The sequence below is a fragment of the Dromiciops gliroides genome, chromosome 1 (assembly GCF_019393635.1).
Source record: "Dromiciops gliroides isolate mDroGli1 chromosome 1, mDroGli1.pri, whole genome shotgun sequence".
Classification (NCBI taxonomy): domain Eukaryota; kingdom Metazoa; phylum Chordata; class Mammalia; order Microbiotheria; family Microbiotheriidae; genus Dromiciops; species Dromiciops gliroides.
In genome coordinates, this window is record NC_057861.1 from 745,441,902 (window position 1) to 745,467,722 (window position 25,821).

Sequence of the window (25,821 nt, forward strand, 5' to 3'; positions counted from 1 at the left end):
ACAGACATTGTCTTCAAAGTTCTTTTCTATTCATGGCAATCTGTTATGAGCACCACAAGGTTAAACGACCAACTGTCCTATGAAACAGTGTTGCCCTGGACAGCTCCTTTGTTTTTCTCCTGGAGGAGAATCTAGTTCTTCCATTGAACTTGAAATTCCTTGTGTCTTCGGGTTTCATTCATGATGATATTGTGTAGACGGGCACAACTCAATTTCTTCAGTAATCTAAACGCTTTTATTGGTCATTGGGCAAAGACCATGCATTTGGAGCTTCACTATTTGTGAATCCCGATCCCCATTTCCCTCATTTCTGCCATTTTACCTCTGTCTTAGCAAAAGCAGAAAGGGGCCAACCTGGCCATTTTATGTGTTTTTCTGTTTCCTGTGTCTCTGGCCAAAAAATTTACTGACTCATGGCTAACAGTCTTGGAAAGCAGGCTGGGTTGTTCATAAGGACTGTATTTACTATTCTACACAAGCCAGAGGGGACTTTTAGAATAGCAGTAAATAATTCTATGTGCATTTACACCGTGGGGCATGCTTCTTTCTTTAAGATAGGGGGAGGAGCTATGAAAATTGTATTTAATGGACAGCAGTTTATAATACCTTGTCCACATTGCTGTGATTACTATTTAATTATTGTGCCGGGGTGGGGGTGGGGGTGCAGATGTTGTGTAAAGATTGTGGTGGTGTCGATAGCTAGCAGCTAGGCTGGGAAGTGGGAAACCTGGGCTCAGGTTTGGCCACTGCCACTGACCCATCCTGGCTGTGACTCTGGGCAGTTTTCTTAGTGCTCAGGGCGTGTCCCTAAAGCAGTAAGTTGTAGGCAGTGATGTGCTGCTTCAAAGCGGTAGGGATGTCTGCCCATCTGAGAGTTCTTTCTTCCCATGAACCACAGGTCTAGCCCATAACCATCCTCGTTTTGTTTCTGTGGCTCTTGTGGTTTAATTGATTTATTAGTTATTTACAAAAAAATGTCCCCCCTCATATGTGTGTTATTCACATTTCTGATTAAAGCCAGCAGCTGGTCTACACGTTCTTCCCATACTTAAAAACAGATTTCTGCTGTCTCTGTTCTTTAGCTTTCGTTAGAAAAATCAATGAAAATGTGTTTGGGGAAAGCAGCCTTCTAAACAAATTCCTGTATTGGTGCACTTGACGCTAACAGGGTTTCTTGTCAGGCTGAAGGCTTTGCCTATGCAGGGATCTCTCCCTCTACTTTCTTTTGCTTTCCACATCCGAAAGAAGGATCATAAGACCAGAGGTTTTATAGCTGGAAGGGACGGGGAAACAGTCTCCAGTAGAGTCAGAGCTCTTCAAGGACGTGTTTTGTCTTTCTGTATCAAAGGCTAGCACTGGGCTTGGAAGGAGACCTCAGACACTTCCTAGCTGTATGGCCTCTGTTTACCTCAGTTTCCTGGACTTTAAAATGAAAATCAGGATAGATCCTCCCTTTTAGCACTGCTGTGAGGATCAAGTGAGATAAGAGTTGTACATGCTTAGCTCAGTGCAGGGTACATACTAAGGGCTATCTAAGGGACTTGAGCCTCAGAGGGCCCTTCAGGCTTGAAATCTATGGCTGAGACTCAGTGACCTTTAGCTTTCTTTCTGCACTTTGCTTCCCTTCTCATTCCTCCACTCCTGCAGGGAAAAAACTATAGAGAGAAATTAAAAGTAGCTCTGAGGGTCCGCCTCAGGCCCATCCAATTGGCAAGGCTGAACAGAAATGCTGGAAGGACATTAGCTCACCATCGCTGGCCCCAGGACCCGGTCCAGGTGGTCCAAAAAGAGCTTTGGAAGGATATATGATGAGCTAACGAGGCCACCACTGGGTGCGTCAAAGAGACCAGAGGAGGAGAAGGAGGAAAAAGAGGTGGAGGTACAAAAGTCTTTATACCAACTCTTCTTGTGCTGGCAAAGAACCGGAAACTAAAGCTGACTGAAGAACTCTGAGTGGCACAAGGAGCAGAAAGTGCAGGAAGAGACAGAAAGGTGATGGGCCCTGGGTACAGACTGAGATGTGTATGGGACATGGTCAGCGCAGGAATTTATTCGGCTTAACTATGCACATTTGTTACAAGGGGTTTGTTTTCGTTTCTTAGTGGGGGTGGTGGCAGGTGAGAAAGAATGATAGATTTGGGTAATTTCTAACTGTTCAGATCATTAAAGCATTGCAGTTTCCCCATGGGCCACTAGGTGGCGCAACGGACAGAGTGCTGGGCCTGGACTCAGGGAGACTCTTCTTCCCAAGTTCAAATCTGGCCTCAGGCACTTACTAGCTGAATGATCCTGGGCAAGTCACTTCATCCTGTTTGCCTCAGTTGTCTTATCTGTTTAAATGAACTGGAGAAGGAAAGGGCAAACCACTCCACTGTCTCTACCAAGAAGACCTCAAATGGGGTCACAGAAAGTCAGACACGACTGAAAAATGACTGAACAATTCCCTGAAGAGAATCTAGCTCCTCCTCCTCCTCCCTTTATTATTTTTAATCTGCCCATTTTACAAACACGCGCATGTGTGTGTGTCTATAGTTTTCTGGGTGCTATATGATCACAGCGGGCACTCCACTGTGTCAGGGTTCAAGTGAGGTGGCTGCATTATCCCTGGTGGCTACGAGATTTGGTTAGAACAAGTCTTTGCAGTTAGTTCTTTTCCATCTTTCTTTTCTGTGATGTCCTTCCACGAGCATTTACCGAGTACCTGCTCTGGGCCAGGTCTGGTGCCCTGTGCCAAGAATGAAACAATTGACTCTCCCATGCCCAGGATGACTGGGCTTGGTTCTACCCAAGCAGCCCGTGGAGTCTGGCATTATCTTTGTCCCTTCCATGCCATAATTTGCCCCAGGTCACACAGCCAGTAGCTTAAACCCAGGTCTTCCTGACTCTTAAGGCTGCCCCTCCATCCATTTTTCCATCATCTTCGCTCTCCCCACAAAGTGGGTAGTGTTTTTAGAGGGAGGCAGTTTTAGCCTGTGTTTGTGATAGAGCCAAGTCTGAAGGCAGGTTCTAGTCCAGAACTCTTTCTTCTTGGAATGACCCTATGATCCCGTCACATCTCCCACCCAAGCTGACAATTAAAAGCCACTTTTAAAACAATACTTGTTCATTTATATCGTGCTGTAAGGTTTTGCAAAGTATCTTTCCTCTCATTTTACCTATCCCATAAACCCATTTTGGTGCTTTCATTATTTTTCAAATGAGGAAACAAATGGGCTCAGAAAGGTGCCAACTTGCTCAGTCATTTAGCTAAGAAGCTTCTTTCTTTGTTTGCTTCAATCCTAGCTGGACTAGCTGGCCCCTGAGGCCCCTTCCTCCTTCACATCGATGACCCTATATATGCTTGGCTGACCTTCCAAGTCATGACTAGAAAGAGCTGTATTATCTGATTTCAATTATTTTTCTCATTTGTGTCTGAACACAGACTTTTTGGCCTTGTTTTTCTTTTGCTAAAGTAATTAAATTTAGACTGTCATTTGCTATATTATTGTGATTGATGGACTCTTTTTTCCTCCCCTTCCCCCCACCCCCAGTTATGAAAAGCCTCCTCCTGGACTTATCAAGGTGAGTATAGTTAATTATTTTGCTGTTTATAATCTGATCATTAAAAATAATTGGATTTGGAATAAACTTTTGTAAAATCAGATAATTATAAGATAACAATGATTCTCTCTCTCTCTCTCTCTCTTTTGTGAGGCAATTGGGGCTGTGAACTGCCCAGGGTCACACAGCTAGTAAGTGTCAAGGTTCTGAGGCTGGATTTGAACTCAGGTCTTCCTGAATCCAGGGCTGGTGCTCTATCCACTGTGCCACCTAGCTGCCCCTAGCATAACAATTCTTAAGGTACTTTTGGTAACACTGCTTCTCTGCTGCCAGTGATTTTTTTTTTGGGGGGGTGGCAATGAGGGTTAAGTGATTTGCCCAGGGTCACACAGCTAGTAAGTATCAAGTGTCTGAGGCCGGATTTGAACTCAGGTCCTCCTGAATTCAGGGCCAGTGTTTTATCCACTGCACCACCTAGCTGCCCCACCAGTGGTTTGTTTTTTTATTTTTAAGTATTTTGTGAATGCAACCAGAGTAGGGCTCAAAACCTTTTTAACATCTTAGACACCTTTGGCAGTTTGGGGAAACCTGAGGACCCCTTCTTTAAATGCACAAAATAAAATATGTAGAATTTCCAAGGAAACCAATTCTTACCAAGTTCATGGCCTCTCTGAAATCTATACACAAACCCCATGGGGATCCACAGACCCAAGGTTTGAGAATTTCTTATCTACCGTACTCGTCCGTGTGCGCACTAGCACTGGGAATGGCGCCTCTTGCAGTCAGAGGCCGGCTCAAGCTCCACCTAAATCTTAGGTTGCTTTTTTCTTTACTGATTGTCTGCATTTCTCTTCTGTTCTCTTCTCACGTTGACTGTGCTGCACATTTTAGTACTTCATCATACAGACTAGTCCCCTTAGCTATGGTTAGTGCCTTAAGAGTTAGAAGGCACAGAGGAAATATTCTTTCCCCATGAAAGAATCCTTTCTAGAATGTCTCAAACAAATGACAGCTTACTACTTTCTTTAAAAATGATGGGAAGATCATTACTTCTTGAAAAGTTTGTTTCATGTTTGGATAGTTCTAATTATTAGAAAATTCAGTTCATTCCAAGAAACACTTATTAATCATTGGCTGTATAGAAGACCTTGTGCTGTATTCTGGAGATTCGGTGGCAAAAATGAGATCACCCCTCACTTCAAGGAATGTGTGTTCCACTGAGGAAATAAAGCAGCATGTACACATAGGAGCAAATGAAATACAAAGCGTATATGCAGTAATACAAAGTACTGTTTCACAAAGGAGAGAGCATTAATAATTGGGGAAGGATCATGAAGGGACTCCTATCCCAGGCACCTGGGTGGGGCTTTGAAGGAAGCAAATAGGGAAACGCCAGATGGAGAATCTGATCAGAAAGGAATGTGGAAGGGGAAGAGTATGAAATTAAACTGGAAAATGAGAGCCAAGTTGTGGGAAGCATTTGTATGGTGTCCTCAGTACCTCAACGCAGTAGGCTACCATGGAACATCAATGAGCAACTGTGTGCAATATTAATTATTGGGTTGAGGCTCTTGCAACATTCCCGGGTAGAGATGAGTTGGACCTGAACGAGGGCTTGAGTCTGTGGGACTTTTATTTTGTCTTTGTATCTCCAGTGCCTAGCCTGGTGCTCTGTACAAAGCAGATGCTTATTAAAATGTTAAACTGAGTGCATTATTAAATAAAGAATGTAGGTTCCAGCTGGATGCTAACCATGTAAGAAGCAGTTAGGTGGTTCAGTGTATAGAGCACTGGGCTTTATCAGGAAAATCTGAGTTCAGACCCAGCCCCAGATACTTACTAGCTATGTGACCCTGGGCAAGTCACCTAACATCCACATGTCAGTTGGGGTTAATAGTAGCACCTACCTCTCAGGGTTGTAAGGAACAAATGAGATGATAATTGTAAAGTGCTTATCACCCCTGGCCCATAGTAAGCATTATTAGAAGTCATAGTTGTTGTTGTGATTATTATTATTACTCACTTATTTGAGATGAACTAATATTTCATTCATTTAGTGTCGATTCATAAGTGACCTCTAATCATGAAATTAGTTCTGTTTTGGGGTGGAATGAAATTATTTTAGTATTTAGTAATGAGCTTAGTGTAAATGTAAACATTGTCACAGTATAGTGAATTTCCTTTTGACATCACACTTATTCTCATTTAAAGGCTAAAGAAATAATTCATTAATTAAAACAACTGCCTTTCTTTTTTTATTAATAAAGTATTTTCTTTTTTTTTCCCCGTTACATGTAAAGATAGTTTTAACTTTTGTTTATACAAGCTTTCCAATTAACTGCCTTTCTATTAAGCACTATATCCAGAATTTAGAAACAACGGCAGCATCCTTCCAGGTTAAAAGAGCCATTTCCACTTGAATCTGATTTAGAAATTCTCTCTGAGATATTTTATTCTAGTCTGTTTTCTGAGAATTTTCTTTTCTGCTTGAATTGTAACTTTCTTGTATGTATTTTTTTTTTAATCAATTCGGGGGCAGCTAGGTGGCACAGTGGATAAAGCACCGGTCCTGGATTTCAGGAGGACCTGAGTTCAAACCTGGCCTCAGACACTTGACACTTACTAGCTGTGTGACCTTGGGCAAGTCACTTAACCCTCACTGCCCCGCAAAAAAAATAAATAAATCCATTTTCATATGATTTAATTCTTCCTAGTATTTTCCTCTCTTTTCTGATAGGTAAAATTTGCCTGCATTTGGAGTCACCTGAAAGGGATAATGTGGGAGGGGTATTTTCCTCCTCTCTCATCTCCATCAAGGAGATGGGGGGATGTACTCTTAAACAACTTAAAGAGAAGAACTGTACTTTTGGCTTTTTATTTACAGATTTTTTCCCTTTGTTTAGGAAGATGAAACCAAGCCAGAAGACTGTATACCAGATGTACCGGGCAATGAACATGCCAGAGAATTTCTGGCTCATGCTCCAACTAAAGGACTTTGGATGCCCCTGGGAAAAGAAGTCAAGGTTATGCAATGTTAGTGATCGCTACCTTTCTAATCATTCAGAAGACCCACAGTGTTGTCTGTTTGTGAATTATTATTCATGTTTTTCCTGTAGGTAATTTATTTAATATCAGAGAAGCTTCTTAGAATACCTAGCTTCCTTCAAGGCTTAGCTCAAAGCTTTTTCCATTTTCTCAAAAAGACAACTGGAAATATTTAGAATAAAAGACTTGGGCCAGGGAGGTGGAGGAAAGGGGACTATGACAGGATAACTTGTCTACAAGTATTTCAAATGCTGTTATTGAGACTTTTTCTGCTTGGCTGCAGCAGACAATAGGAGAAAGATGTGGAAGACGCAGAGAAGCAAACTGAGACTTATGTTAAGGACAAACTTCAGAATAATGAGAGCCATCTAAAAATGGAAAGGAACTTGGTGGCATTACTATTCATTCCATGGTCCCCTATCATAAAGGGTATCTTAAGGAAAGGCTCACTCTTTTTATATATATTACATAATTAGCATATTGCATTTGCTTTTCCAAATGTGAATTTCATAAAGACTAACTTGATATGACTCTAAGTCTTCTATCTTGCAGAACCAATGTGAGGGGTTTTAATGAAACATTGACTTTTCTATTGGCTTTTAGGCTGGCGCTGTAAGCGGTATGGACACAGAACAGGTGACAAAGAATGCCCATTCTTTATCAAAGGCAATCAGAAATTGGAACAGTTCAGAGTAGTAAGTACAAAATTATAACATCAAAATGTATTTTTCAGATACTAAATTTTGGTAGACATCTGCGTGATAACTTGTCCAAGAGAGGGTTAACTTCCTGCTGGTGCTATTTTTGGTTCAGCACAGCACAAACGTCCCATCTTCTGTCTTATGTCCTACACAATATTTCCCCCAAACAGTTAAGCAGAGTCCTGCAATAGAATGATTGCAACTTAGCCTATATGTCATGGGTTACTTTGGTATCTGATTGTTAAAAGCAATCTGTGGCTTAAACTTTTTAAATATGGTACCTACATGGATTGCTGTCTTCGACCTGAGTCATGTCGCCTTTTACTATTGTCCTCATTTATGTTATTGTAGTCACTGTGTATGTTGTGCTTTTGTCCCTTTGGACTCTATTGACTCGTATTAGTTTGTGTGTCTTCCCATGTTTTTCGTTACTTTTCATGTTCATCATTCTTCCTAGTATAATAATTTTGCTGCATTCATAGATCCTACTTTGTTCAATGTAGGAAAATATTTTGTTTCCTGGATTTTTGCTTTACTAATAGTACCAGTTAGGGTATTTTTATACACTTGGGTCATTTCTTGCTATCACTGATTTTCATGGGAGATGAGCCCTGTGGCAAGATTCCTGGGCTAGAGTATATAAATAGCTTAGTGACTCTTCTTAAATAATCCGAGTTGTTTTACAGAAAGGTTAGACAAATTCTTCATTGCACCTGCAATGCATTTGTATGCCTGTCTTTCCTGTCACACACAGCCTCACTAATGAATTTTTCCATCCTATTACCAATTTGATAGGTGTGAAGGAGTACCTCAGAATTGCTTTAATTTTCATTTCTCTCATCATTAGAGGTTTTAAATATTTTTTCAGTTAGTTATTGACTAAAGTATTTAACTAAAGTTTATTCATATTCTTTGACCTCAAAAGTTTTATTGATTTTTTTGTTTTTACTATATCATTAAATATATAAATGTTTTTACCTATCATTAAAAGACATTATTTGATTACACTCTGTAAAGTGTGATGTTTCAAAAAGGCTAAATTTTACCTGTTAGGTTGTATTGTTACTTAATCTTAGCGGTTTAGCACTAAATCATTATAATACCAAACAAAACGCATCAAGTGCCTATTCTGTGTCAGTCACTGTATTAGGGACAGAAAGACAAAGATGAAACAGATCTTGCCCTCAAGAAGCTTACAGTCTATCAAAAGGCTTTCTGTCTAATTAGACTTCTTCTATGACCCCTAATGATGATGGACTTCAAAGGGAACATGTTAGAATGTAAGCAGTTTAGGGCAGCTAGGTGGCACAGTGGATAAAGCACAGGCCCTGGAGTCAGGAGTACCTGAGTTCAAATTCAGCCTCAGACACTTAACACTTACTAGCTGTGTGACCCTGGGCAAGTCACTTAACCCCAATTGCCTCATCAAAAAAAAAAATTCAAATTTGATAGAAAAACACCCACCTTTGGGGCAGCTAGGTGGCACAGTGGATAGAGCACCAGCCCTGAAGTCAGAAGTACCTGAGTTCAAATCCGGCCTCAGACACTTAACACTTACTAGCTGTGTGACCCTGGGAAAGTCACTTAACCCCAATTGCCTCACTAAAAAACAAAAAAAGGAATGTAAGCAGTTTAGTCGCTTATGGTTGTTTGTTCCTATTTACCCATTTATGTTTCTCTTAACTCCTGAGTTTGAACTTCAGAGTTGCTATGTAGTTGTGGTCTTTTCATCAGGAATGCTCAGGAATCTGCTTTTTCATTGAGGGTCCATTTTCCTCCTTTAGGATTTTACTCAGTTTTGCTGGGTAAGTCATTATCCTTTGCCATCTAGGATATCATATTCTGTGCTCTCTGTTCCTCTATGGTGATGGCTGCTAAATCATGGGTGATCCTGTGTCTCCTTAGTACCTGATTTTTTTCTTTGACTTGGAAGGTCTGGATTTTGACTGTCATCTTCCTGAGTGTTTTCATTTGGGGGTTTCTTATAGGAGGTGACTGGTAGGTTCTTTCCATTTTTCCTTGGCCCTCTGGTTTTAAGGGAATTTTCTTTTGAAATTTTTTTGAAGCATTTTTTTTCTTTGGTCATGACTTTCAGGTAGTCCAGTTAATCCTTAATTTTTTTCTCCTTGATTTGTTTTCTAGGTTGGTAGGGTTTTTTGTTGTTGTTTTTGTTGTTTTGGGTTTTTGCAGGGCACTGAGGGTTAAGTGACTTGCTCAGGGTCATACAGTTGCTAGTAAGTGTTAAGTGTCAGAGGCCGGAGTTGAACCCAGGTTCTCCTGAATCCAGGGCTGATGCTTTATCCACTGCACCACTTAGCTGCCCCCCCAAAATATTTAGATTGTCTCAACATCTTTTCTTTTCCAGGTTGGTAGTTTTTCTATGAGATGCTTTACTTTTTTTTTCTATTTTTTCAGCCTCTTGATTTTGTTTTAACATATCTTGTCTTATGAAGTCATTAGCTTCTGTTTGGGCCATTCTGATTTTCAAGGAGTTTGTTGTGCAAGGTTTTGAACCTCTTATGCCAAGTTGTTGATTCCCTTTTCAATTTTTTTCATGAAATCTTTCATTTCTTTTCTAATTTTTCCTCTCGTGCTTTCATTTCATTTATGAAAATGTTTTTAAACTTGAAAAAAATTTTTTGACTGATATCTTTGAGGAATTCTAGTTGAATTTGTGCCCAAGTAGTTTTTCTTTGAGGTTTTGCTAGTAGATATTTTAGTGTCATTCTCCTCTTCTGGGTTTGTATGTTAAGTTTCCTTGTCAACAATAACAACTTTTTTTCTGGTGGGATTTTTTGTTTGTTTATTCTTCCAGCCCACCTCCTGACTTCAGACTTAATGTTAGGACCAGGCTCTGCATAGTTTTGTTCCAGCTGGTCCGCTTGCTGCTTTTGGGGGGTATTGAATCTTGTGTTATTCCAGGACCTCAGTGATAGGTATAATTCAGCATGAATCTTTTATTTATATATCTTCTAAATTCCATCTTCTACCCATCCTTGCGAGTTCTCTCCTGCCCCTCCCAGAGAGCCATCCCTCATAACAATGAATTTATTCTAAAAAGAAAAAAAGACGAAAAAATTCAGCAAAACTTTGCTTTCTACACCTGAAGATCCCTCATTTATGCACACTTGAAGCGAAGGTCAGGGCTGATCCTATTGCTGCCTTGTGGCCAAGGTCCACATCTCAGCTCTGGTTCTTGCCAGACCCAGTTCAATACTTTCACCACCTCACTTCACCTCTAGAGCTTCAGCTTTCTCACTGCTATGAGTGAATTGCTCTAATCAGCCTCTGAGCTTCCAAATCCTATAAAGATTACTGATCTCATGTCCATTGAACCAGCTGGAATTCTTGTCTGAGCGAAGTATAAATGGCTCAAGCTCCCCAAATCTGAATTTTCACCAAAAGTGAAATAGCCTCCTGCGATTTTATTCTCAGGTACTTTTCAAAACTAATTTACATATATTTGATTTCTTAACAAGCTGCTTTCACAGCTCAGGTTCTTATGTTTTCAGCTACTTGCTTCTAAAAAGTTCCTATCAAGTAGCAGTACCAAATAGTGCTAGGTTCTTTAAAGCTGAGCAGAGGTAGGCTTAATGTCAGGTTCATCCCAGGGTGGTGACATTTTCTGTCATAATAACTCCGAGTCTAAGTCCTAGAAGGATTATAACCTGCAGGGAGAAGAGGGTGTGGCAGGGTGGTAAATTTTACTATACACTACCAAAATCACAGGTTCTTTAAATACTAAAGAAAAGTTCCTAGGAAAAGAACCACAGATGTTAAGTGAAAAAATAGGAAGTATGCAGATTTTCATGGAAACAATATACTTTTTCAATGACCAAACATATCTCATGAGATCTTGTTCTTATCTGTTCCTAAAGGCACATGAAGATCCCATGTACGATATCATAAGGGAGAATAAGCGTCATGAAAAAGATGTGAGGTAAGGCTTTTCTGAATGAAATGACATTTGCTTGAAATTTCAGATGGTAGAAATATGGGGCTTAAAAATTCTTCTAGGGGGCAGCTAGGTGGCGTAGTAGATAAAGCACCAGCCCTGGATTCAGGAGGACCTAAGTTCAAATTTGGCCTCAGACACTTGACACTTACTAGCTATGTGACCCTGGGCAAGTCACTTAACCATCATTGCCCTGCCCCCCCCCCAAAAAAAATTCTTCTAATTCTTGATTTAAATGCCCAGAAAAAGCATTTCCATACATGAGCAGAAAACCCAAAGAGGATGCTACATGAAACCCTAAATCTCCATCTCATACTGCTTGCTTCATGTTATTTTCAAAACTGCTCTACTGGTCTGCACTTCCATCCAAACTTCCTTTTGTACTTAAAAAAAATGCTACAATGCCCACTTCTTTTTTTGTCATTACTATTTTTGCTCCCCAGTCCTTGATGCCTCCCCACCCAACCAAATTAACCAAGAGAAAGAAAGAAAAATTCTTATAACAAACAGGCATAGTCAAGTACCTGGTGCCTGTCCTGACCCTGTCAGGAGGTGGTAACATGCTTCATCATAGATCCTTTAGAGATGTGGTTGGTCATTTCAAAATTGTAATTTTGCTGTCCTTGGATCAATTGCTCTCCTGGTTCTACTCACTGCCCTCTTTGTCAGTTCATACTACCCAGTACATCAGTGGACTATTGGTGGAGCTATGAACTGGTCCAACCATTCTGGAGAACAATTTTGGTACTACGCCCAAAGGGCTGTCAAACGGTGAATACTCTTTGAGCCAGCAATACCACTACTAGGTTTGTATCCCAAAGAGATTTAAAAAAAAAGGCAAAGTGCCTATATGTACACAAATATTCATAAGCCACTCTTTTTGTAGTTGCAAAGAATTAGAAATTGAAGAGCTAGCCATCAATTGGGGAATAGCTGAATAAGTTGTGGTATATGATAGTGATAGAATGCTATTGTCTCTGAAGAAATGAGGAGGATGGTTTCAGAAAAGCCTGGAAAGACTTACATTAACTGATGCTGAGTGAAGTGAGCAGAACTAGGAGAACACACAATAATAGCAAGTTTTTAATTATGATCCATCATGCAAGACTTTTCTCTTCTGATCAATACTGTTCAGCGATTCAAGATAATTCTAAAGGACTTGCAATGAAAATTGCTATCCATCTCAAGAGGACTAATAGGGTTTTTTTTTTAATAAAGTCCAAGTACAGATTGAAGCATAGCCTTTTCACTTTTTTTTTTGTTTTTCTTTTTGCAACATATAGAAATATGTTTTAATAGTATTTTTTCCAATTACATGTAAAGATAGTTTTTAACATTCATTTTTATAAGATTTTGAGTTCCAAATTTTTCTCTTACTCTCCCTTCCTCCTCCCCCCTCCAAAGCAGCAAGCAACTTGATATAGGTTATACATTACAATAATGTTAAATATATTTGCACATTAGTCATGTTGTGAGAAAAGAATCAGAACAAAAGCAAAAAGCCACAAAAAAAGAACAAACAAAAAAAGCCAACAGAAGTGAAAATAGAATGCTTCAATCTGCATTCAGACAGCAAAGTTCTTTTTCTGGATGTGGAGAACATTTTCCTTCATAAGTCTTTTGGTATTGTTTTGGATCATTGCACTGCTGAGAAGAGCCAAGTCTGTCACAGTTGATCATCACACAGCGTTGCTGTTACTGTGTATAGTGTTCTCCTTGTTCTGCTCACTTCACTCAGCATCAGTTTACTTAAGTCTTTACAGCTTTTTCTGAAATCCATCTGCTCGTCGTTTCTTACATAGCATAATAGAATTCCATTACATTCATATAGCACAACTTGTTGAGCCATTCCCCAGTTGATGGGCATCCCCTCAGTTTACAATTCTTTGCCACCACGATATTTTTATGCATGTGGGTCCTTTGGAAATATGTTTTGTATGATTTCACATGTGTAACTGATACCACATTGTTTGTCTTGTCAATGGGGAGGGAAGGGAGGGAGAGAATTTGGAACTAAAAATTTTTTTAAATGAATGTTAAGGATTATTTTACATGTAATTAGGAAACATTTAATGAAATAAATAAAAATATATATAGAAGGTGGGGAAAAATAAAGAGAGAATGAGAAGGAAGCCCCTAAGTCAAGAGTCCCTTGGATTAGTCCTTAGGTGCTGAGTTTCCAGGAAGCAGATTTGGTCAGCAAAGCCTTGTCTTTTCTAGTACTTTGATGTTAAGTTTTGCTAGGGAATATGTGGGTCCTGCTGCCAGAGGTTGTGAAGCTGTAGGAAACCTACACTGTGCAGATGATCATGGCTGACACTTATATAGCACTTTACAAGCATCACCTCCTGGAATCCTCACAACAGCCCTAGGAGGTAAGGGCTCTTATTATCCCTATTATATAAGTGAGGAAACAGAGGGGAAAGACAGATGTCAGATGACTTGCTCAAGGTCACACAGCTAAGCAAGCGTCCGAAATTGGATTTGACCTCAGGTCTTACTGACTCCAGGTCCAATGGTTCATCCATTTCAGTCCCCTAGTCACCTCTTAAATGGTATTAGATGAGATTTAAAGTCAATTGGAACTAGTTTAGTTTTATATGATGAGGTTTTTATGTAATGTATATTTGTTTCTCTGCTGAGAGACCTAGGATTTAAGTTATACTCTTAAATAAAAGCATTTCTTTCTTTCTTTCTTTCTTTTTTCCCCAGGACAATGAGGGTTAAGTGACTTGCCCAGGGTCACACAGCTAGTCACTATCAAGTGTCTGAGGCCAAATTTGAACTCAGGTCCTCCTGAATCCAGGGCTGGTGCTTTACCCACTGCTCTACCTAGCTGCCCCAAAAAGCATTTCTTTTTAATAAAAATAAATAACTTTTTTTTCTTTCTTTCTTTTTTTTTTTTGGCGGGGCAATGAGGGTTAAGTGACTTGCCCAGGGTCACACAGCTAGTCATTGTCAAGTGTCTGAGGCTGGATTTGAACTCAGGTCCTCCTGATTCCAGGGCCAGCGCTTTATCCACTGTACCACCTAGCTGTCTCCTACATAACTTATTTTTTTAAAAAAACTTTCATACTACCCAAGATTCTTTGAAATCAGTTCTTTCATAATTTCTTCCAGGACAGTAATGTTCCATTGCATTCATGGGCTATAATCTGTTAAGCTATTTCCCAACTGTCCCAATAGGCTAACAAAAGTATACCTTTATAACCTAGTTCTTTTCTGTTTTCCCCTCTTTCAGCATTAGGAATTCAGTTGTTTCCCTACTGGCTTGAATGTACTTCTACACCAAACCGGTGGGGGGAGGGGGGTTGTTGTTGTTGTGTATTTGACCTTCCTTGGTCCCTTTCGGGTAAGAATGAGGTTTATGTGATGCCCACTACGCCTATTCTTTCATTTGTGTTTGTATCTCATCATCCCATTTATGGGAAATATCAATTTTACCACATTCTTTCTCCTTTCTCCCCTCTTCTCACTTTCCTTTCTCTTTACATCTTTCTGACCTTTGAACAGATCCAGTCTACTAATTCTCAATATCTGTTGAGTATATTAAGCTTCTGAAGGGACACTTACACTTATTTCTTCTCCCCCATAAGAGGGTTAGCACTATATAATCATATAGCTCCTTCCAGTTGTTCAAATAAATTTGCCTTCTGAAGTTTCTCTGAACTCTTGTATCTTTATTTCAGAGTTCCTACTAAGCCCTTAGGGGCCCTCAGCCCATAAGCTCTTATGATCAGAAATGCTTCAAAGTCATCTATTCCATAAAAGGCCAGTTTTCCCCCTGAAGTATTATATTTAACTTTACAAGCTGCTAAGTTGTTCTTGCTTAGGAGCTTATTTCTCTTTTTACTTTTGGAATATTCTGTTAAAAGAGCTCTCATTTATAGTAGAAGCTTCGAGGTGTTGTGTGATCCTCACAGTGGTTTCTTCATACAACTCCTTCTTTCTGGATACTTTCAGTATTTGTTCTTTGGGTGGGAGTTCTGGGTTTTGAATGACATGCCTGGAATTTTGCCTTTTGGATCTCCTTTTTTTTTCCAGAGGTAATTAGTATATTCTTTCTATCTTGACTTTGCCCTCTGGTTCTAATAAATCAGAGCAGCTTTTATTTGCAACTTCCTGAAGTACATTGTATGCATCTTTTTTAAAGAATCATTTTTCAGGATTCTTAAATGATCTCTCCTTGACTTGTTTTCCAAGTCAGTTGTTTTCAAATTCCTATCTAATGGAGCCACTGATTTCTGTTTGATCTATTCTTATTTTAAGAGATTACATTTCTTGATTAGGATATACCACTTTCTGTGTTAAGCCTTTTATTCTCCTTCTAATTCTTCCCTACAGAACTTTTCTTTTATATCTCCTTTCATTTCTTCTATATACGTCATTTCTGGAAAATCCATCTTTTCCTTGCTTAACATTTTGCTCGTGATTTTTTTGGGGGGGGGGATCTCTAGATTTGGGATAATTTTTTATAACTGTCAGTACTTTAATTCCTAAATTAGGGTTTTGTGTCAGAGTCATGCTCTCTCTCTCTACTGCTTTATTGGATGGGATATTCAGACCTGATTGATCTTGCCATGGGTCTCTGGGTTCTTAATAACGTAGGCCATCTTCCAGGCTTTTGAGATTCAAAGTGGTGGATCTTCAAGACCCTCTCTGGCATCTCAGGACAGAACGTTAGGGACCTCAGAACTCCTGTGCCTAGGATGCCCCAATCTAGTCATGGCACTGAAACACTGTACTAGTCACTACCTGCTTCAGTTTCCTGGAACTTCCAAAGTGCCCACTCTGGGGTTTTCTCAGGGGAAGTCTTGACTCTTGCTGCCGCCACACACGAAGCCTTACAGGCTTTGTATCCATCTCATCCATGGTCCCCCTGGGAGTTGGCTTTGGGAAAAAGGAGATGGTTGGTGAGGAAGGACATTATTGCTCAGGAGCTTCTGGCAGAATTTTTGTACAGTTCTAGGGTAGTACTTAGTGTAATTTCTCACTGGATTTCTGAGTCATTATTCAGTCTGATACAAACTTAAAGGTTTTTCTAAGATAAATTTCTGGCAGCTGGGTGGCCTGCCCCCTCTTCAAGCAGCCATCTTGGCCAGAAATCCAGAATTAGAGCTTTTAAAGGAAGTGCTTCAGCCAACATCTAAAGGTTAAGATATTGCTAATTTGAAAATTAGCCACCATATACTACTTTGGTTAGCTCCTTACTTTGCATAGTCTTGCAAGTATCCAGAAAATTTGATATTTAGATGTTCATCTCTAAGCCACAGAGAACTTGTTCTCTCTTTAAATTTCTGGTTTTGTGAGTGTTCTTTGCTAAGGGTTTTGATAGAACAAAGATTCATCACTTGGTTTGTGAATCCAGATCTGTGATTTCAGGGTGCTCTGAGGTAGCATGAGTGACATCTTCTACAAAGACTTGGTTTTTTAACCTGAGTTTTGTGTGTTTAGGATACAACAGTTAAAGAAGCTACTAGAGGATTCTACCTCAGATGAAGACAGCAGTACTTCCAGCTCCTCAGAATGTAAGGAGAAGCATAAGAGAAAGAAAAAGAAGGAGAAACATAAGAAGAGGAAAAGAGAGAAGAAAAAGAAGAAGAAGAAGAAGAAGAAGCACAAATCTAAGTCGAATGAGAGTTCAGACTCTGACTAAAAAGTAGTTTTCTTTTAACCCACCTCATTGCTCTAGAGTCACGGTACCAAAGGACCTCAGTTGGCAGAGAAAAAGGAACCAAGAAATGGGTGTACTTAGCGTTATTTCTGTGGTATTTTGCTCTTGCTGCCAACAGTGATGAATTCAACACGATGTTGAGCTGTTTGTATGCCATACTGTGGGGTTCTCATTGTCGTCTTCCCTAATGACCATAGTTTGTGACAAATGTTTTGAAGAAAATCAAGCATGAGATAGGAAGACATTCTAGGCATTTCCAAAAGAGATTCCCCCATGGAAGCAGAGGGTTGGTGGGGCTGTGGACCGACTTAACTTTCTTGAAAAGTCTAGCTCTTCAGCAGTTGCAAGTGAGTGCTATCGGGCATTGAATAATAAAACTCAGTTATCTAAGACTTAAGTGAACGTCCTTCCTGCAGACAAGAAACTTGTTTGAAATATAATGGTAGTACGTGGAAAAAGGAGGCAGCTATATGAAATATATCATCTCCAATGTAATCATTTTGTTTTGGAATTTGACATTGCACCAAAGTAACTGCTTCACATAGATATTTAGGAAAATCTATTTTCAATCAGCAAAAATCCTTTCCCTCTCCTTCCCACCCCAAACTACATCCCAATACAGAAGAGAAGAAAACCAAATCCCACTGAAAACACGTATTTAAGCAAAACAAATTTCTTCTTTGGCCATGTCTAAAAGGAAAATACACATATATGCCCATGATTTTTCTTATTTTGCACTCTGAATCTTTCACCTTTCTATTAGGAGGTACTCAGCCTGCTTCATCATTAATTCTCTGGAGTAGTGGTTGGTCATTAAGATGAACAGAGTTTCTAAATCTCTCAAAGTTGTTTGTCTTTACCATATTGTTATTGTATCAGTTGTTCTCCTGGTTCTGTTCATATTATTCTGCATCGGTTCATACAAAGTCTTCCCTTGTTTCTCTGAAACCGTTCCTTTCATCATTTCTTATAGCACAACAGTATCCAGCCCCATCCATATATCTTAATTTGTTCTGTCAGGCCCCAATTGATGGGCCCCTCCTCAGAGTCCCATTCTTTGCCACCTCAACAAAAGCTTATAAAAATGTTTGTATATCCTTAGAGTTGGTTTGGCCTAGAACAAATCCCTCCCTTCATCTACTTTTCTTCTAATTCTTTCTTCTCTCCCTGCCCTCCTGTTTCCCTATTGAATGAACTCTTTCTGTATCCAGCTCTGTGTGGGTCTTCTTCCTGCCTTTGACCAGTTCAGATGAGAGTGAGTTTCAAGTGTCAGCTGTCTCCCCTCTATCCCTTCCTCCTTGTTTGTATAGACTTCTACTTGTGCACCCTGCTTATGTGAGATAATTTTCCCTAATCTTCCTTTTCCTTTTTTTCCCCAGTATGTTCCTCTTCCCTTCTTTTTCCATTTTTCTCTTAAGATCATCAACTTCTAAGAGAATCCCTCCCAGGCTTTCTGTCTAATTAGACTTCTTCTATGACCCCTAATGATGATGGACTTCAAAGGGAACATGTTAGAATGTAAGCAGTTTAGGGCAGCTAGGTGGTGGCACAGTGGATAAAGCACAGGCCCTGGAGTCAGGAGTACCTGAGTTCAAATCCAGCCTCAGACACTTAACACTTACTAGCTGTGTGACCCTGAGCAAGTCACTTAACTCCAATTGCCTCATCAAAAAAAAAAAATTCAAATTTGATAGAAAAACACCCACCTTTGGGGCAGCTAGGTGGCACAGTGGATAGAGCACCAGCCCTGAAGTCAGAAGTACCTGAGTTCAAATCCGGCCTCAGACACTTAACACTTACTAGCTGTGTGACCCTGGGAAAGTCACTTAACCCCAATTGCCTCACTAAAAAACAAAAAAAGGAATGTAAGCAGTTTAGTCGCTTATGGTTGTTTGTTCCTATTTACCCATTTATGTTTCTCTTAACTCCTGAGTTTGAACTTCAGAGTTGCTATGTAGTTGTGGTCTTTTCATCAGGAATGCTCAGGAATCTGCTTTTTCATTGAGGGTCCATTTTCCTCCTTTAGGATTTTACTCAGTTTTGCTGGGTAAGTCATTATCCTTTGCCATCTAGGATATCATATTCTGTGCTCTCTGTTCCTCTATGGTGATGGCTGCTAAATCATGGGTGATCCTGTGTCTCCTTAGTACCTGATTTTTTTCTTTGACTTGGAAGGTCTGGATTTTGACTGTCATCTTCCTGAGTGTTTTCATTTGGGGGTTTCTTATAGGAGGTGACTGGTAGGTTCTTTCCATTTTTCCTTGGCCCTCTGGTTCCAAGAGATCTAGGCAGTTTTCTTTTATTCCTCAACCTTTCCCAGTTGCAGTTATACCTCCTATTCTCCTTGTGTCTAAATTGTTTTGCTTCTGGCGTAAGAATGATTCATGAAGCCATCCCACTCCTTCCAACTTGGAATATTTGGTGGGATTTCTAGCAGTGTGATCATTTCTTTCCTCTCCACCCTGAGTTAAGGGGGCAGCCAGCCTGAGTTTTCAGAGTTATCTCAAATTAGCCTCTCAACTTATTGCTAAGTCTTCACTCTCTTGTTAACTCCTTTTATCCTCATTCTGTTTCCTTAGGGCCAGGGCAGGGAGCAGGTTATTTACTGAGTGTTTGGATCCCTGTCTTTGCTTCCTATAGTTGTATATGAAGGCAGCCAGGTAATGCAGTGGAGAATTTGCTGGACCTGGAATCAGGAGAGACCTGGGTTTAAATCTGACCTCAGACACTTTTTAGCTGTGTGACCCTAGTATAGTTTCCCCAACTGTAAAATGACAAGAATAGCATATTGTAGTGAGGATCAAGTGAAATAATAATTGTCAAAGCACTCTGCAAAATGCCTGGCACATACTAGGCACTTAGTTCTTGTTCCTTCCCTTATATCAATGATGACGGGCAGAATTTTCCCTCAGGTTCCATTCCCCCATTTCCCTTTTCCTCCTTGCTGAAGCTCTACCTAAATTAGGGGCTCCAGACTTCTTAGAAGGTGGTCTGTTTACATAGCTGACTCTCCACTTAAGCTAACACCTAAATTCCATTTATATATGTTCAATCTTTTTTAATGTTTCTTTGATGCATCATAATCATTTGAGCCAGTTGTCTAAAGGGAATAGTCTGCACTGGGGCCTGTTCTCTTTCCCAAGTTGTCACTGATAACTGTATAGCTTGGGTTTGTTCTCTAAACATATCATTTGTCTCCACTGAACTGTGACTGCCACTTTTCTGTTGATGATTATATGCCCTTCCTTGAGCTCATTTGAATTATTTGGTTTTTCTAGGCATTCTTTATAACAAAATAACAAATACTAGTTCCATGGTGACTTTTGCTAAGGAGTCTTGTCAAAAGTTTTTTGAAAGTCTAAATAAGTAGATTTTGTTCCATTTTTTTCCTTCCATATGCACTCTGGAACAGTTGGATAGAAGTCAATTAATACTAACGTATTCTGGCCATTTTCACTAGAGAGCTAAGGGTATTTTGGGCCAACAGTTTCGTATCTTCCCCCTTGAGTTCCTTTTAAACTTCTTGGGTAGATATCCTGTAGTCCTGGCACTTTAACTAAAATTCATCAATTCGGTGAAAATTCAATAAACCTTTTTGAGGCTCTGTAGGGTGTTTCATTACAAAGGATTCTGAACATCCAACAGAGCCTTTTGTAGAGACGACAGGGAAACTCTGCAGTTGATCAAGGTTGAATGATGTGATTGGGCCTGCTCTATACCGTGCTTCACTCTAGCTGTGTTTTTGCTACCTACTGTGCCATTGCTCATTCCACCCACCCGTGTCCCTTGCTCCAAGATCAGTGGTCAAATAAATTGCCCATGTTCCCCCAAAGTGCTTATTGCTATGCTCACTATCACTGTGACTTCTCGAACCAAAATACCTTTTCTCAGTTACAGCTCTCTCATGTTGGTTGTACTCTCCTATACCAGCTGCTTCAGGCCACAAATCTTGTTTTTAGTATTTGTATCCCTAGCACTTAGCATAGTACCATGCCAAAGCATGAGGTAAACATAGATTTTTCATTCAAATATTGAGAGCCTAAACTGGGATAGTTTGCTCTACATGTGAGTAAAAGAAGGATGTTGCCCAGACAGAATTGATAGGTCTTTCCTAATTGACTTTTTAGGGTCTAAAAGAAAAGCAAGAGTAAATCATGAATGGTTACAGTTCTGGGTCACTGATCATGTCATCACTGAAAATGAGTTGTCAGAGAGGGAAGGCATTTTGATAGGAGAGTGGTGGGAATGAATACAAAAGCACTTATTACTGGCTTACTATGTACCAAGTACTGGGAGATACAAATAGAAAAGGCCCTTGTCTCAGAGCTCACACTTTAATCAGGCAACAGGAGATATAGAAGGGCAGATGCAAAGTTCCCAGGGAGCATCAGCAAATCATGTGACTAGCCAGGTGAGTCTGAAGGGCGTGGCAGAAGGACCAATAGTACATACATCCTGGTGACTCCTGTATCATTCATTAGAGGGGGATTTGTCAGTCCCAACCATGAGGCAAGGGGAAAGGGTTACTGACAAGAAAGTCGGAGAAAATGGGCACCTGTAGCATTTGATTCCACCTGAAGCAGGTGATAAGATGACCTTTTTTTTTCTTTTTTATGAGATGAACTTTTAAAAAAAGTTATTATATTGCACTAGATACTAATGTTTGAAATTTAATTAAGATGAACAAAAATCATAGGAATTTTTGAATTCATGAAGGTTCCTTATGAAAACATAGAACATAGAGATCACTTAGTCCATTTTACAGGTGAATAAGCTGAGGCCCAGAGCTGTTCAGTGACTTCTCCAAGGCCATCGAGATAGTAACAGAACTGATACTAGATTACAGATTTCCTCACACCTGGCCCAATGTCCTTTTGGATTTATAGCTTCAGTTAGTCCAAGAAATACTTTGTGCCAAAGTGTGATGCTGTTGATCATTACAAATTGACATTTTAAGACTAGCCCTTTCTCATCAACATTTTAGTGTCTTCATAGTCTTAATGCTAATGGATATGGCAATAGTGAATAGAGTACTAAAATGGGTTCGGAAGACCTGGATTCAAATCCTTATTCATTCAACACTTAACAGCTGTGTAACCACAGACAAATCTCACTTGATGTCTTTAAGACACAGTTTTCTTAGATATAAAATAAACATAATACTTATGGTACCCTCAGTGGGTAGTTATAACCACACTGGGTGGTTATGAGATTCCAGTGAGATGTGTGCAAACCTTAAGGAGTTTTATGAATCAGGGATTATTATAATTTCCCTTCCTTATTCATCTATTGAAAGGGAGATCTTTATCCCAAAGGATGATCCCACCCAGGATCCTGATCTGGAGTTTCCCGTGTTGATTTTGGTTTGTGACTTTTGTCCGTGTGTGTGTGTGTGTGTGTGTGTGTGTGTGTGTGTGTGAGAGCGATCGAGCACACACATCTGTGTTCTATAACAAAAAGTGAGATGGAGCCAATCCAATCTTTGAATCAATATTTTTCATGTTAACATTTTGGGTCCCTGTTGGCAGGTTTCATGGAGATGCTCATTTTTAAATACATGAGAGCCTCGACCTTTCTGTGTTCTTCATGGTTCTAAGCAGGCTGCCTTAATAAATAACTGCCTTTGTGTTCATACTGTCAAATGGCAGCACCTGTGCTCATAAAGGACTGAACAAAGAAGACATTCCCTTAAAACAACGAAACCAGGCCTACTGGGCAAAACCGGCCCTTGTACAACAAGCCTGCCCAAATCAAGGTTAGATCCCTGAGTTCCTATCCTTGATGTACTGCACTATATATGGAAATGTCAGACTGGAGCTTTGTTGGGAGATCCCCCAGTCTGTGGGTAATCCTCCATGTTGGTCCTTTCATTGCTGGGGTCATGGCAAGAGGACAGATATTCCTGGAGCCCCAACTTCTAAGCTGGAACTGAGTAAATGAACAAAGCATTTTTATTCATTAAATGTTTACCTAGTGCCAGGTGCTGTGCAGTGCTCTGTTTATGCAAAAAGGAAATAAGAAAGTTCTTTATCTCCAGGAGATGTTTGGGAGTTAGGCCTTGAAGGAAGAAAAGGATTTCAGTAAGGTTGGGGGGAAAAACATAGAAAACATAAAGAAGAATGTAAACATGGAAGATAGAGGAGAAAATAAAATTGGGGAATGGCCAACTGGACTGGAGAACATGTCAAGGAGAATGATGATGGCAAAAAAGGTAGGTGGGACCTATGTGGTGAGAGCCTTGCATGCCAATCTAACTTTCTTTCTGAAACAATGGAGAACCCCTGTAGGTTTTTTAAGCAGAGAAGTGGATTGATTATACCTGTGCCCTGAGATTATTGTGACAAAGGTTTTGAAAACTGAAGAGGAAAAGTAAGCAGAGATGAATCAAAAGTTATTACAACAGGATGAGTGACATTAATGATAGAACATCAAATGGTGGAGATGACAATTCAGAGAAGACAGCAGATCAACGAGATTTGGGGAAAACTGAAATGAGAGGTTGTGGTGACCGATCAGTGAGAGGAGGTGCTGAGGCACAACAAAAACGTGAGATGATACCAAGGTCTCGTGTCTAAGCAGTTGTGAAGATGAGGGTGTTATTACTATTTTGGACATTTTAGACTGAGGTTTTGTCTGGACATCAGGGTGAATTGAGACATGGAACTCAGAGAAAGGCCAGGTCTGGAGATACGGATCTGGGAGTCATCTGTGGAGGAGAAGGAAAGCTTGAAGCCCTAGGAGTAGATGAGGGAAGCCAAGTGAATGTTACGGTGCAGGGCAGAGTTGGCCAGACTTTTTTGCCAGCTCTTCTGCCAAGTGCTTGAGCTGAATTCTTCCCAGGCCTTTTCTGTATCCTGAGGATATGATTTAGGGTATTCACCTTTTCTTGCCTGTTATTTTCTCCTGCCAACCACTCTTCTCTCCTGAGATTTAATCAACAGTTTGCTGGACTTTATCCCAGGGGCAATATGATGGTCCCACTGTTCCTTTTCTCTCTTTTATGGAATTTATATCAGATGAAAAGTTCTTACTATGATTATAGTAGCTCAGAGCTCAGAGTTATAAAAATTGATCCTGGGGCAGCTAGGTGGTGCAGTGGATAGAACACTGGCCCTGGAGTCAGGAGTACCTGAGTTCAAGTCTGGCCTCAGACCTTTGACACTTACTAGCTGTCTGACCCTGGGCAAGTCACTTAACCCCAATTGCCTCACCCCCCAAAAACAATTTGATCCTATCACCCAAAGGAAAACGACTTCTTAGGTCAGTCCATAAGAATGTTGTAACCCCTATAATTACAGGTTACATAATGGGAAACATAGAACCTTAGATTAGGAGGGACGTCTAAGGCCGCCTATCTCAATACAAAACGTAGTCATCTGGTCTTTGCTGGAAAACCTAGAACAATGAGGAAACCACTACTTCCCGAGGCAGTTCATTTTAATTGTGGATAGTTCTTAGTGCTAGAGAATGTTTCTTCAAATCAACCTGAAATGTGCTCTTACTTCTACAATCCCTCTTCTGCACAGTATTTCAAATGTCTTCAAGTAGCTTTCTCCCCTGAATTTTCTTTCTCAGGGTAAACACCCCTAGTCTCTACAACTTAATTTCAAATGACATGAGTTTGGTGTCATTTATTTTCCTAGTCTCCCTTCTCACGATGCCCTCAAGTTTATTGATGTCCTTCCTGAAACTTTGTGCCTAGAACCAAACAAAATACTCCAAATGTGGTCTAACAAGTACTTCCTGGTAGAGCTTAAAGCTTTTCTGGGGGGATGGAGGGGGTCATCTCACCATCGAGAATATATTGAGCTCTCAGTCCTTTAAAAACTCAAGATTGATTTTAGATGAATTGCCATCTAGCCACATCTTCCCCAACTTGTCAATGTGAAGTTTATCTTTCAAAACCAAATTTATTTTTATACCTTTTAAGTTTCATTTTATTAAATTTGGCCTAAAGATTTACCCTATTGAGATCTTTATGAATACTTACCCTCATCCAATAAAAGGTACAGTGTGGGTATGGTAGATAGAGAGCTGGCCTCAAAATCAGGATGACCTTGGTGTAAGTCCTGCTTTGGACACATCCTTGAGTGACCTTTTTAGTGTACCAGACAACTCTAAAAATATAAAAGTAGAGTATACTTGTTATCTGTATTGGTAGAGTGAATTTGTTTTTCACTAAGAATTGCTTATATCAATGAAATATAATAAACAAATTTAAATTTTTTTTTTTTTTTAGTGAGGCAGTTGGGGTTAAGTGACTTGCCCAGGGTCACACAGCTAGCAAGTGTCAAGTGTCCGAGGCCGGATTTGAACCCAGGTACTCCTGACTCCAGGGCCGGTGCTCTATCCATTGCGCCACCTAGCTGCCCCAACAAATTTAATTTAACTTCCCTCCCCATTCGGTATCACCTACAAATTAGACAAGCATGCTATCTTTACCATTATCCATGTCATTGCTCAAAATATTGAACAGGAGAGGGCCAAGCCTCAATCTCGTGATCAATTATTGGCTACTCTCTTGATTTGCCCATTGGACCAGGTCTAAATTTACCCAACTATACTGTTGTCTAGATCTCCCTATCTTTTCCACAAGAATAAAATGAGAGACCTTTTTTAAATGCTTTGCTAAAATCTATACCAAAGTATAGATACAACTTTCCCCTCACCTGTTCATCCAGTAACCCTCCATATAAGGAAATAAAGTTGCTCTTACATAGCTTGCTCTTTTTTTACGTCATCTTGAATACCAAATATATCCTTCCCCACCCCCTTGGGATCCATAGGACCATCCTGAAGACTTAAAAAAGAGAAGAAAAAAGAAGTTCAGCAAATTCAACAACTACATCAGCTGGGTCTGAGGGCATATGCAGTGTTCCACACCTATAGTGCCCCACTTCTACAAA

General features: G+C 40.0%; 1 protein-coding gene across 2 annotated transcripts in view; it reads left to right on the plus strand.

The window, feature by feature from the left end:
• Window positions 1-17,305, plus strand: part of RP9 (RP9 pre-mRNA splicing factor) — a 35,495-nt gene extending 18,190 nt beyond the window's left edge. For both annotated transcript variants that reach the window (XM_043989162.1, XM_043989170.1), the window contains exons 2-6: window positions 3,531-3,561; window positions 6,444-6,573; window positions 7,189-7,280; window positions 11,165-11,226; window positions 16,696-17,305. In XM_043989162.1, coding sequence (XP_043845097.1) covers window positions 3,531-3,561; window positions 6,444-6,573; window positions 7,189-7,280; window positions 11,165-11,226; window positions 16,696-16,897 — 517 coding nt within the window. In that variant the 3' untranslated portion in view covers window positions 16,898-17,305. The remainder of the gene's footprint in view (window positions 1-3,530; window positions 3,562-6,443; window positions 6,574-7,188; window positions 7,281-11,164; window positions 11,227-16,695) is intronic.
• Window positions 17,306-25,821: the final 8,516 nt, after the last annotated feature.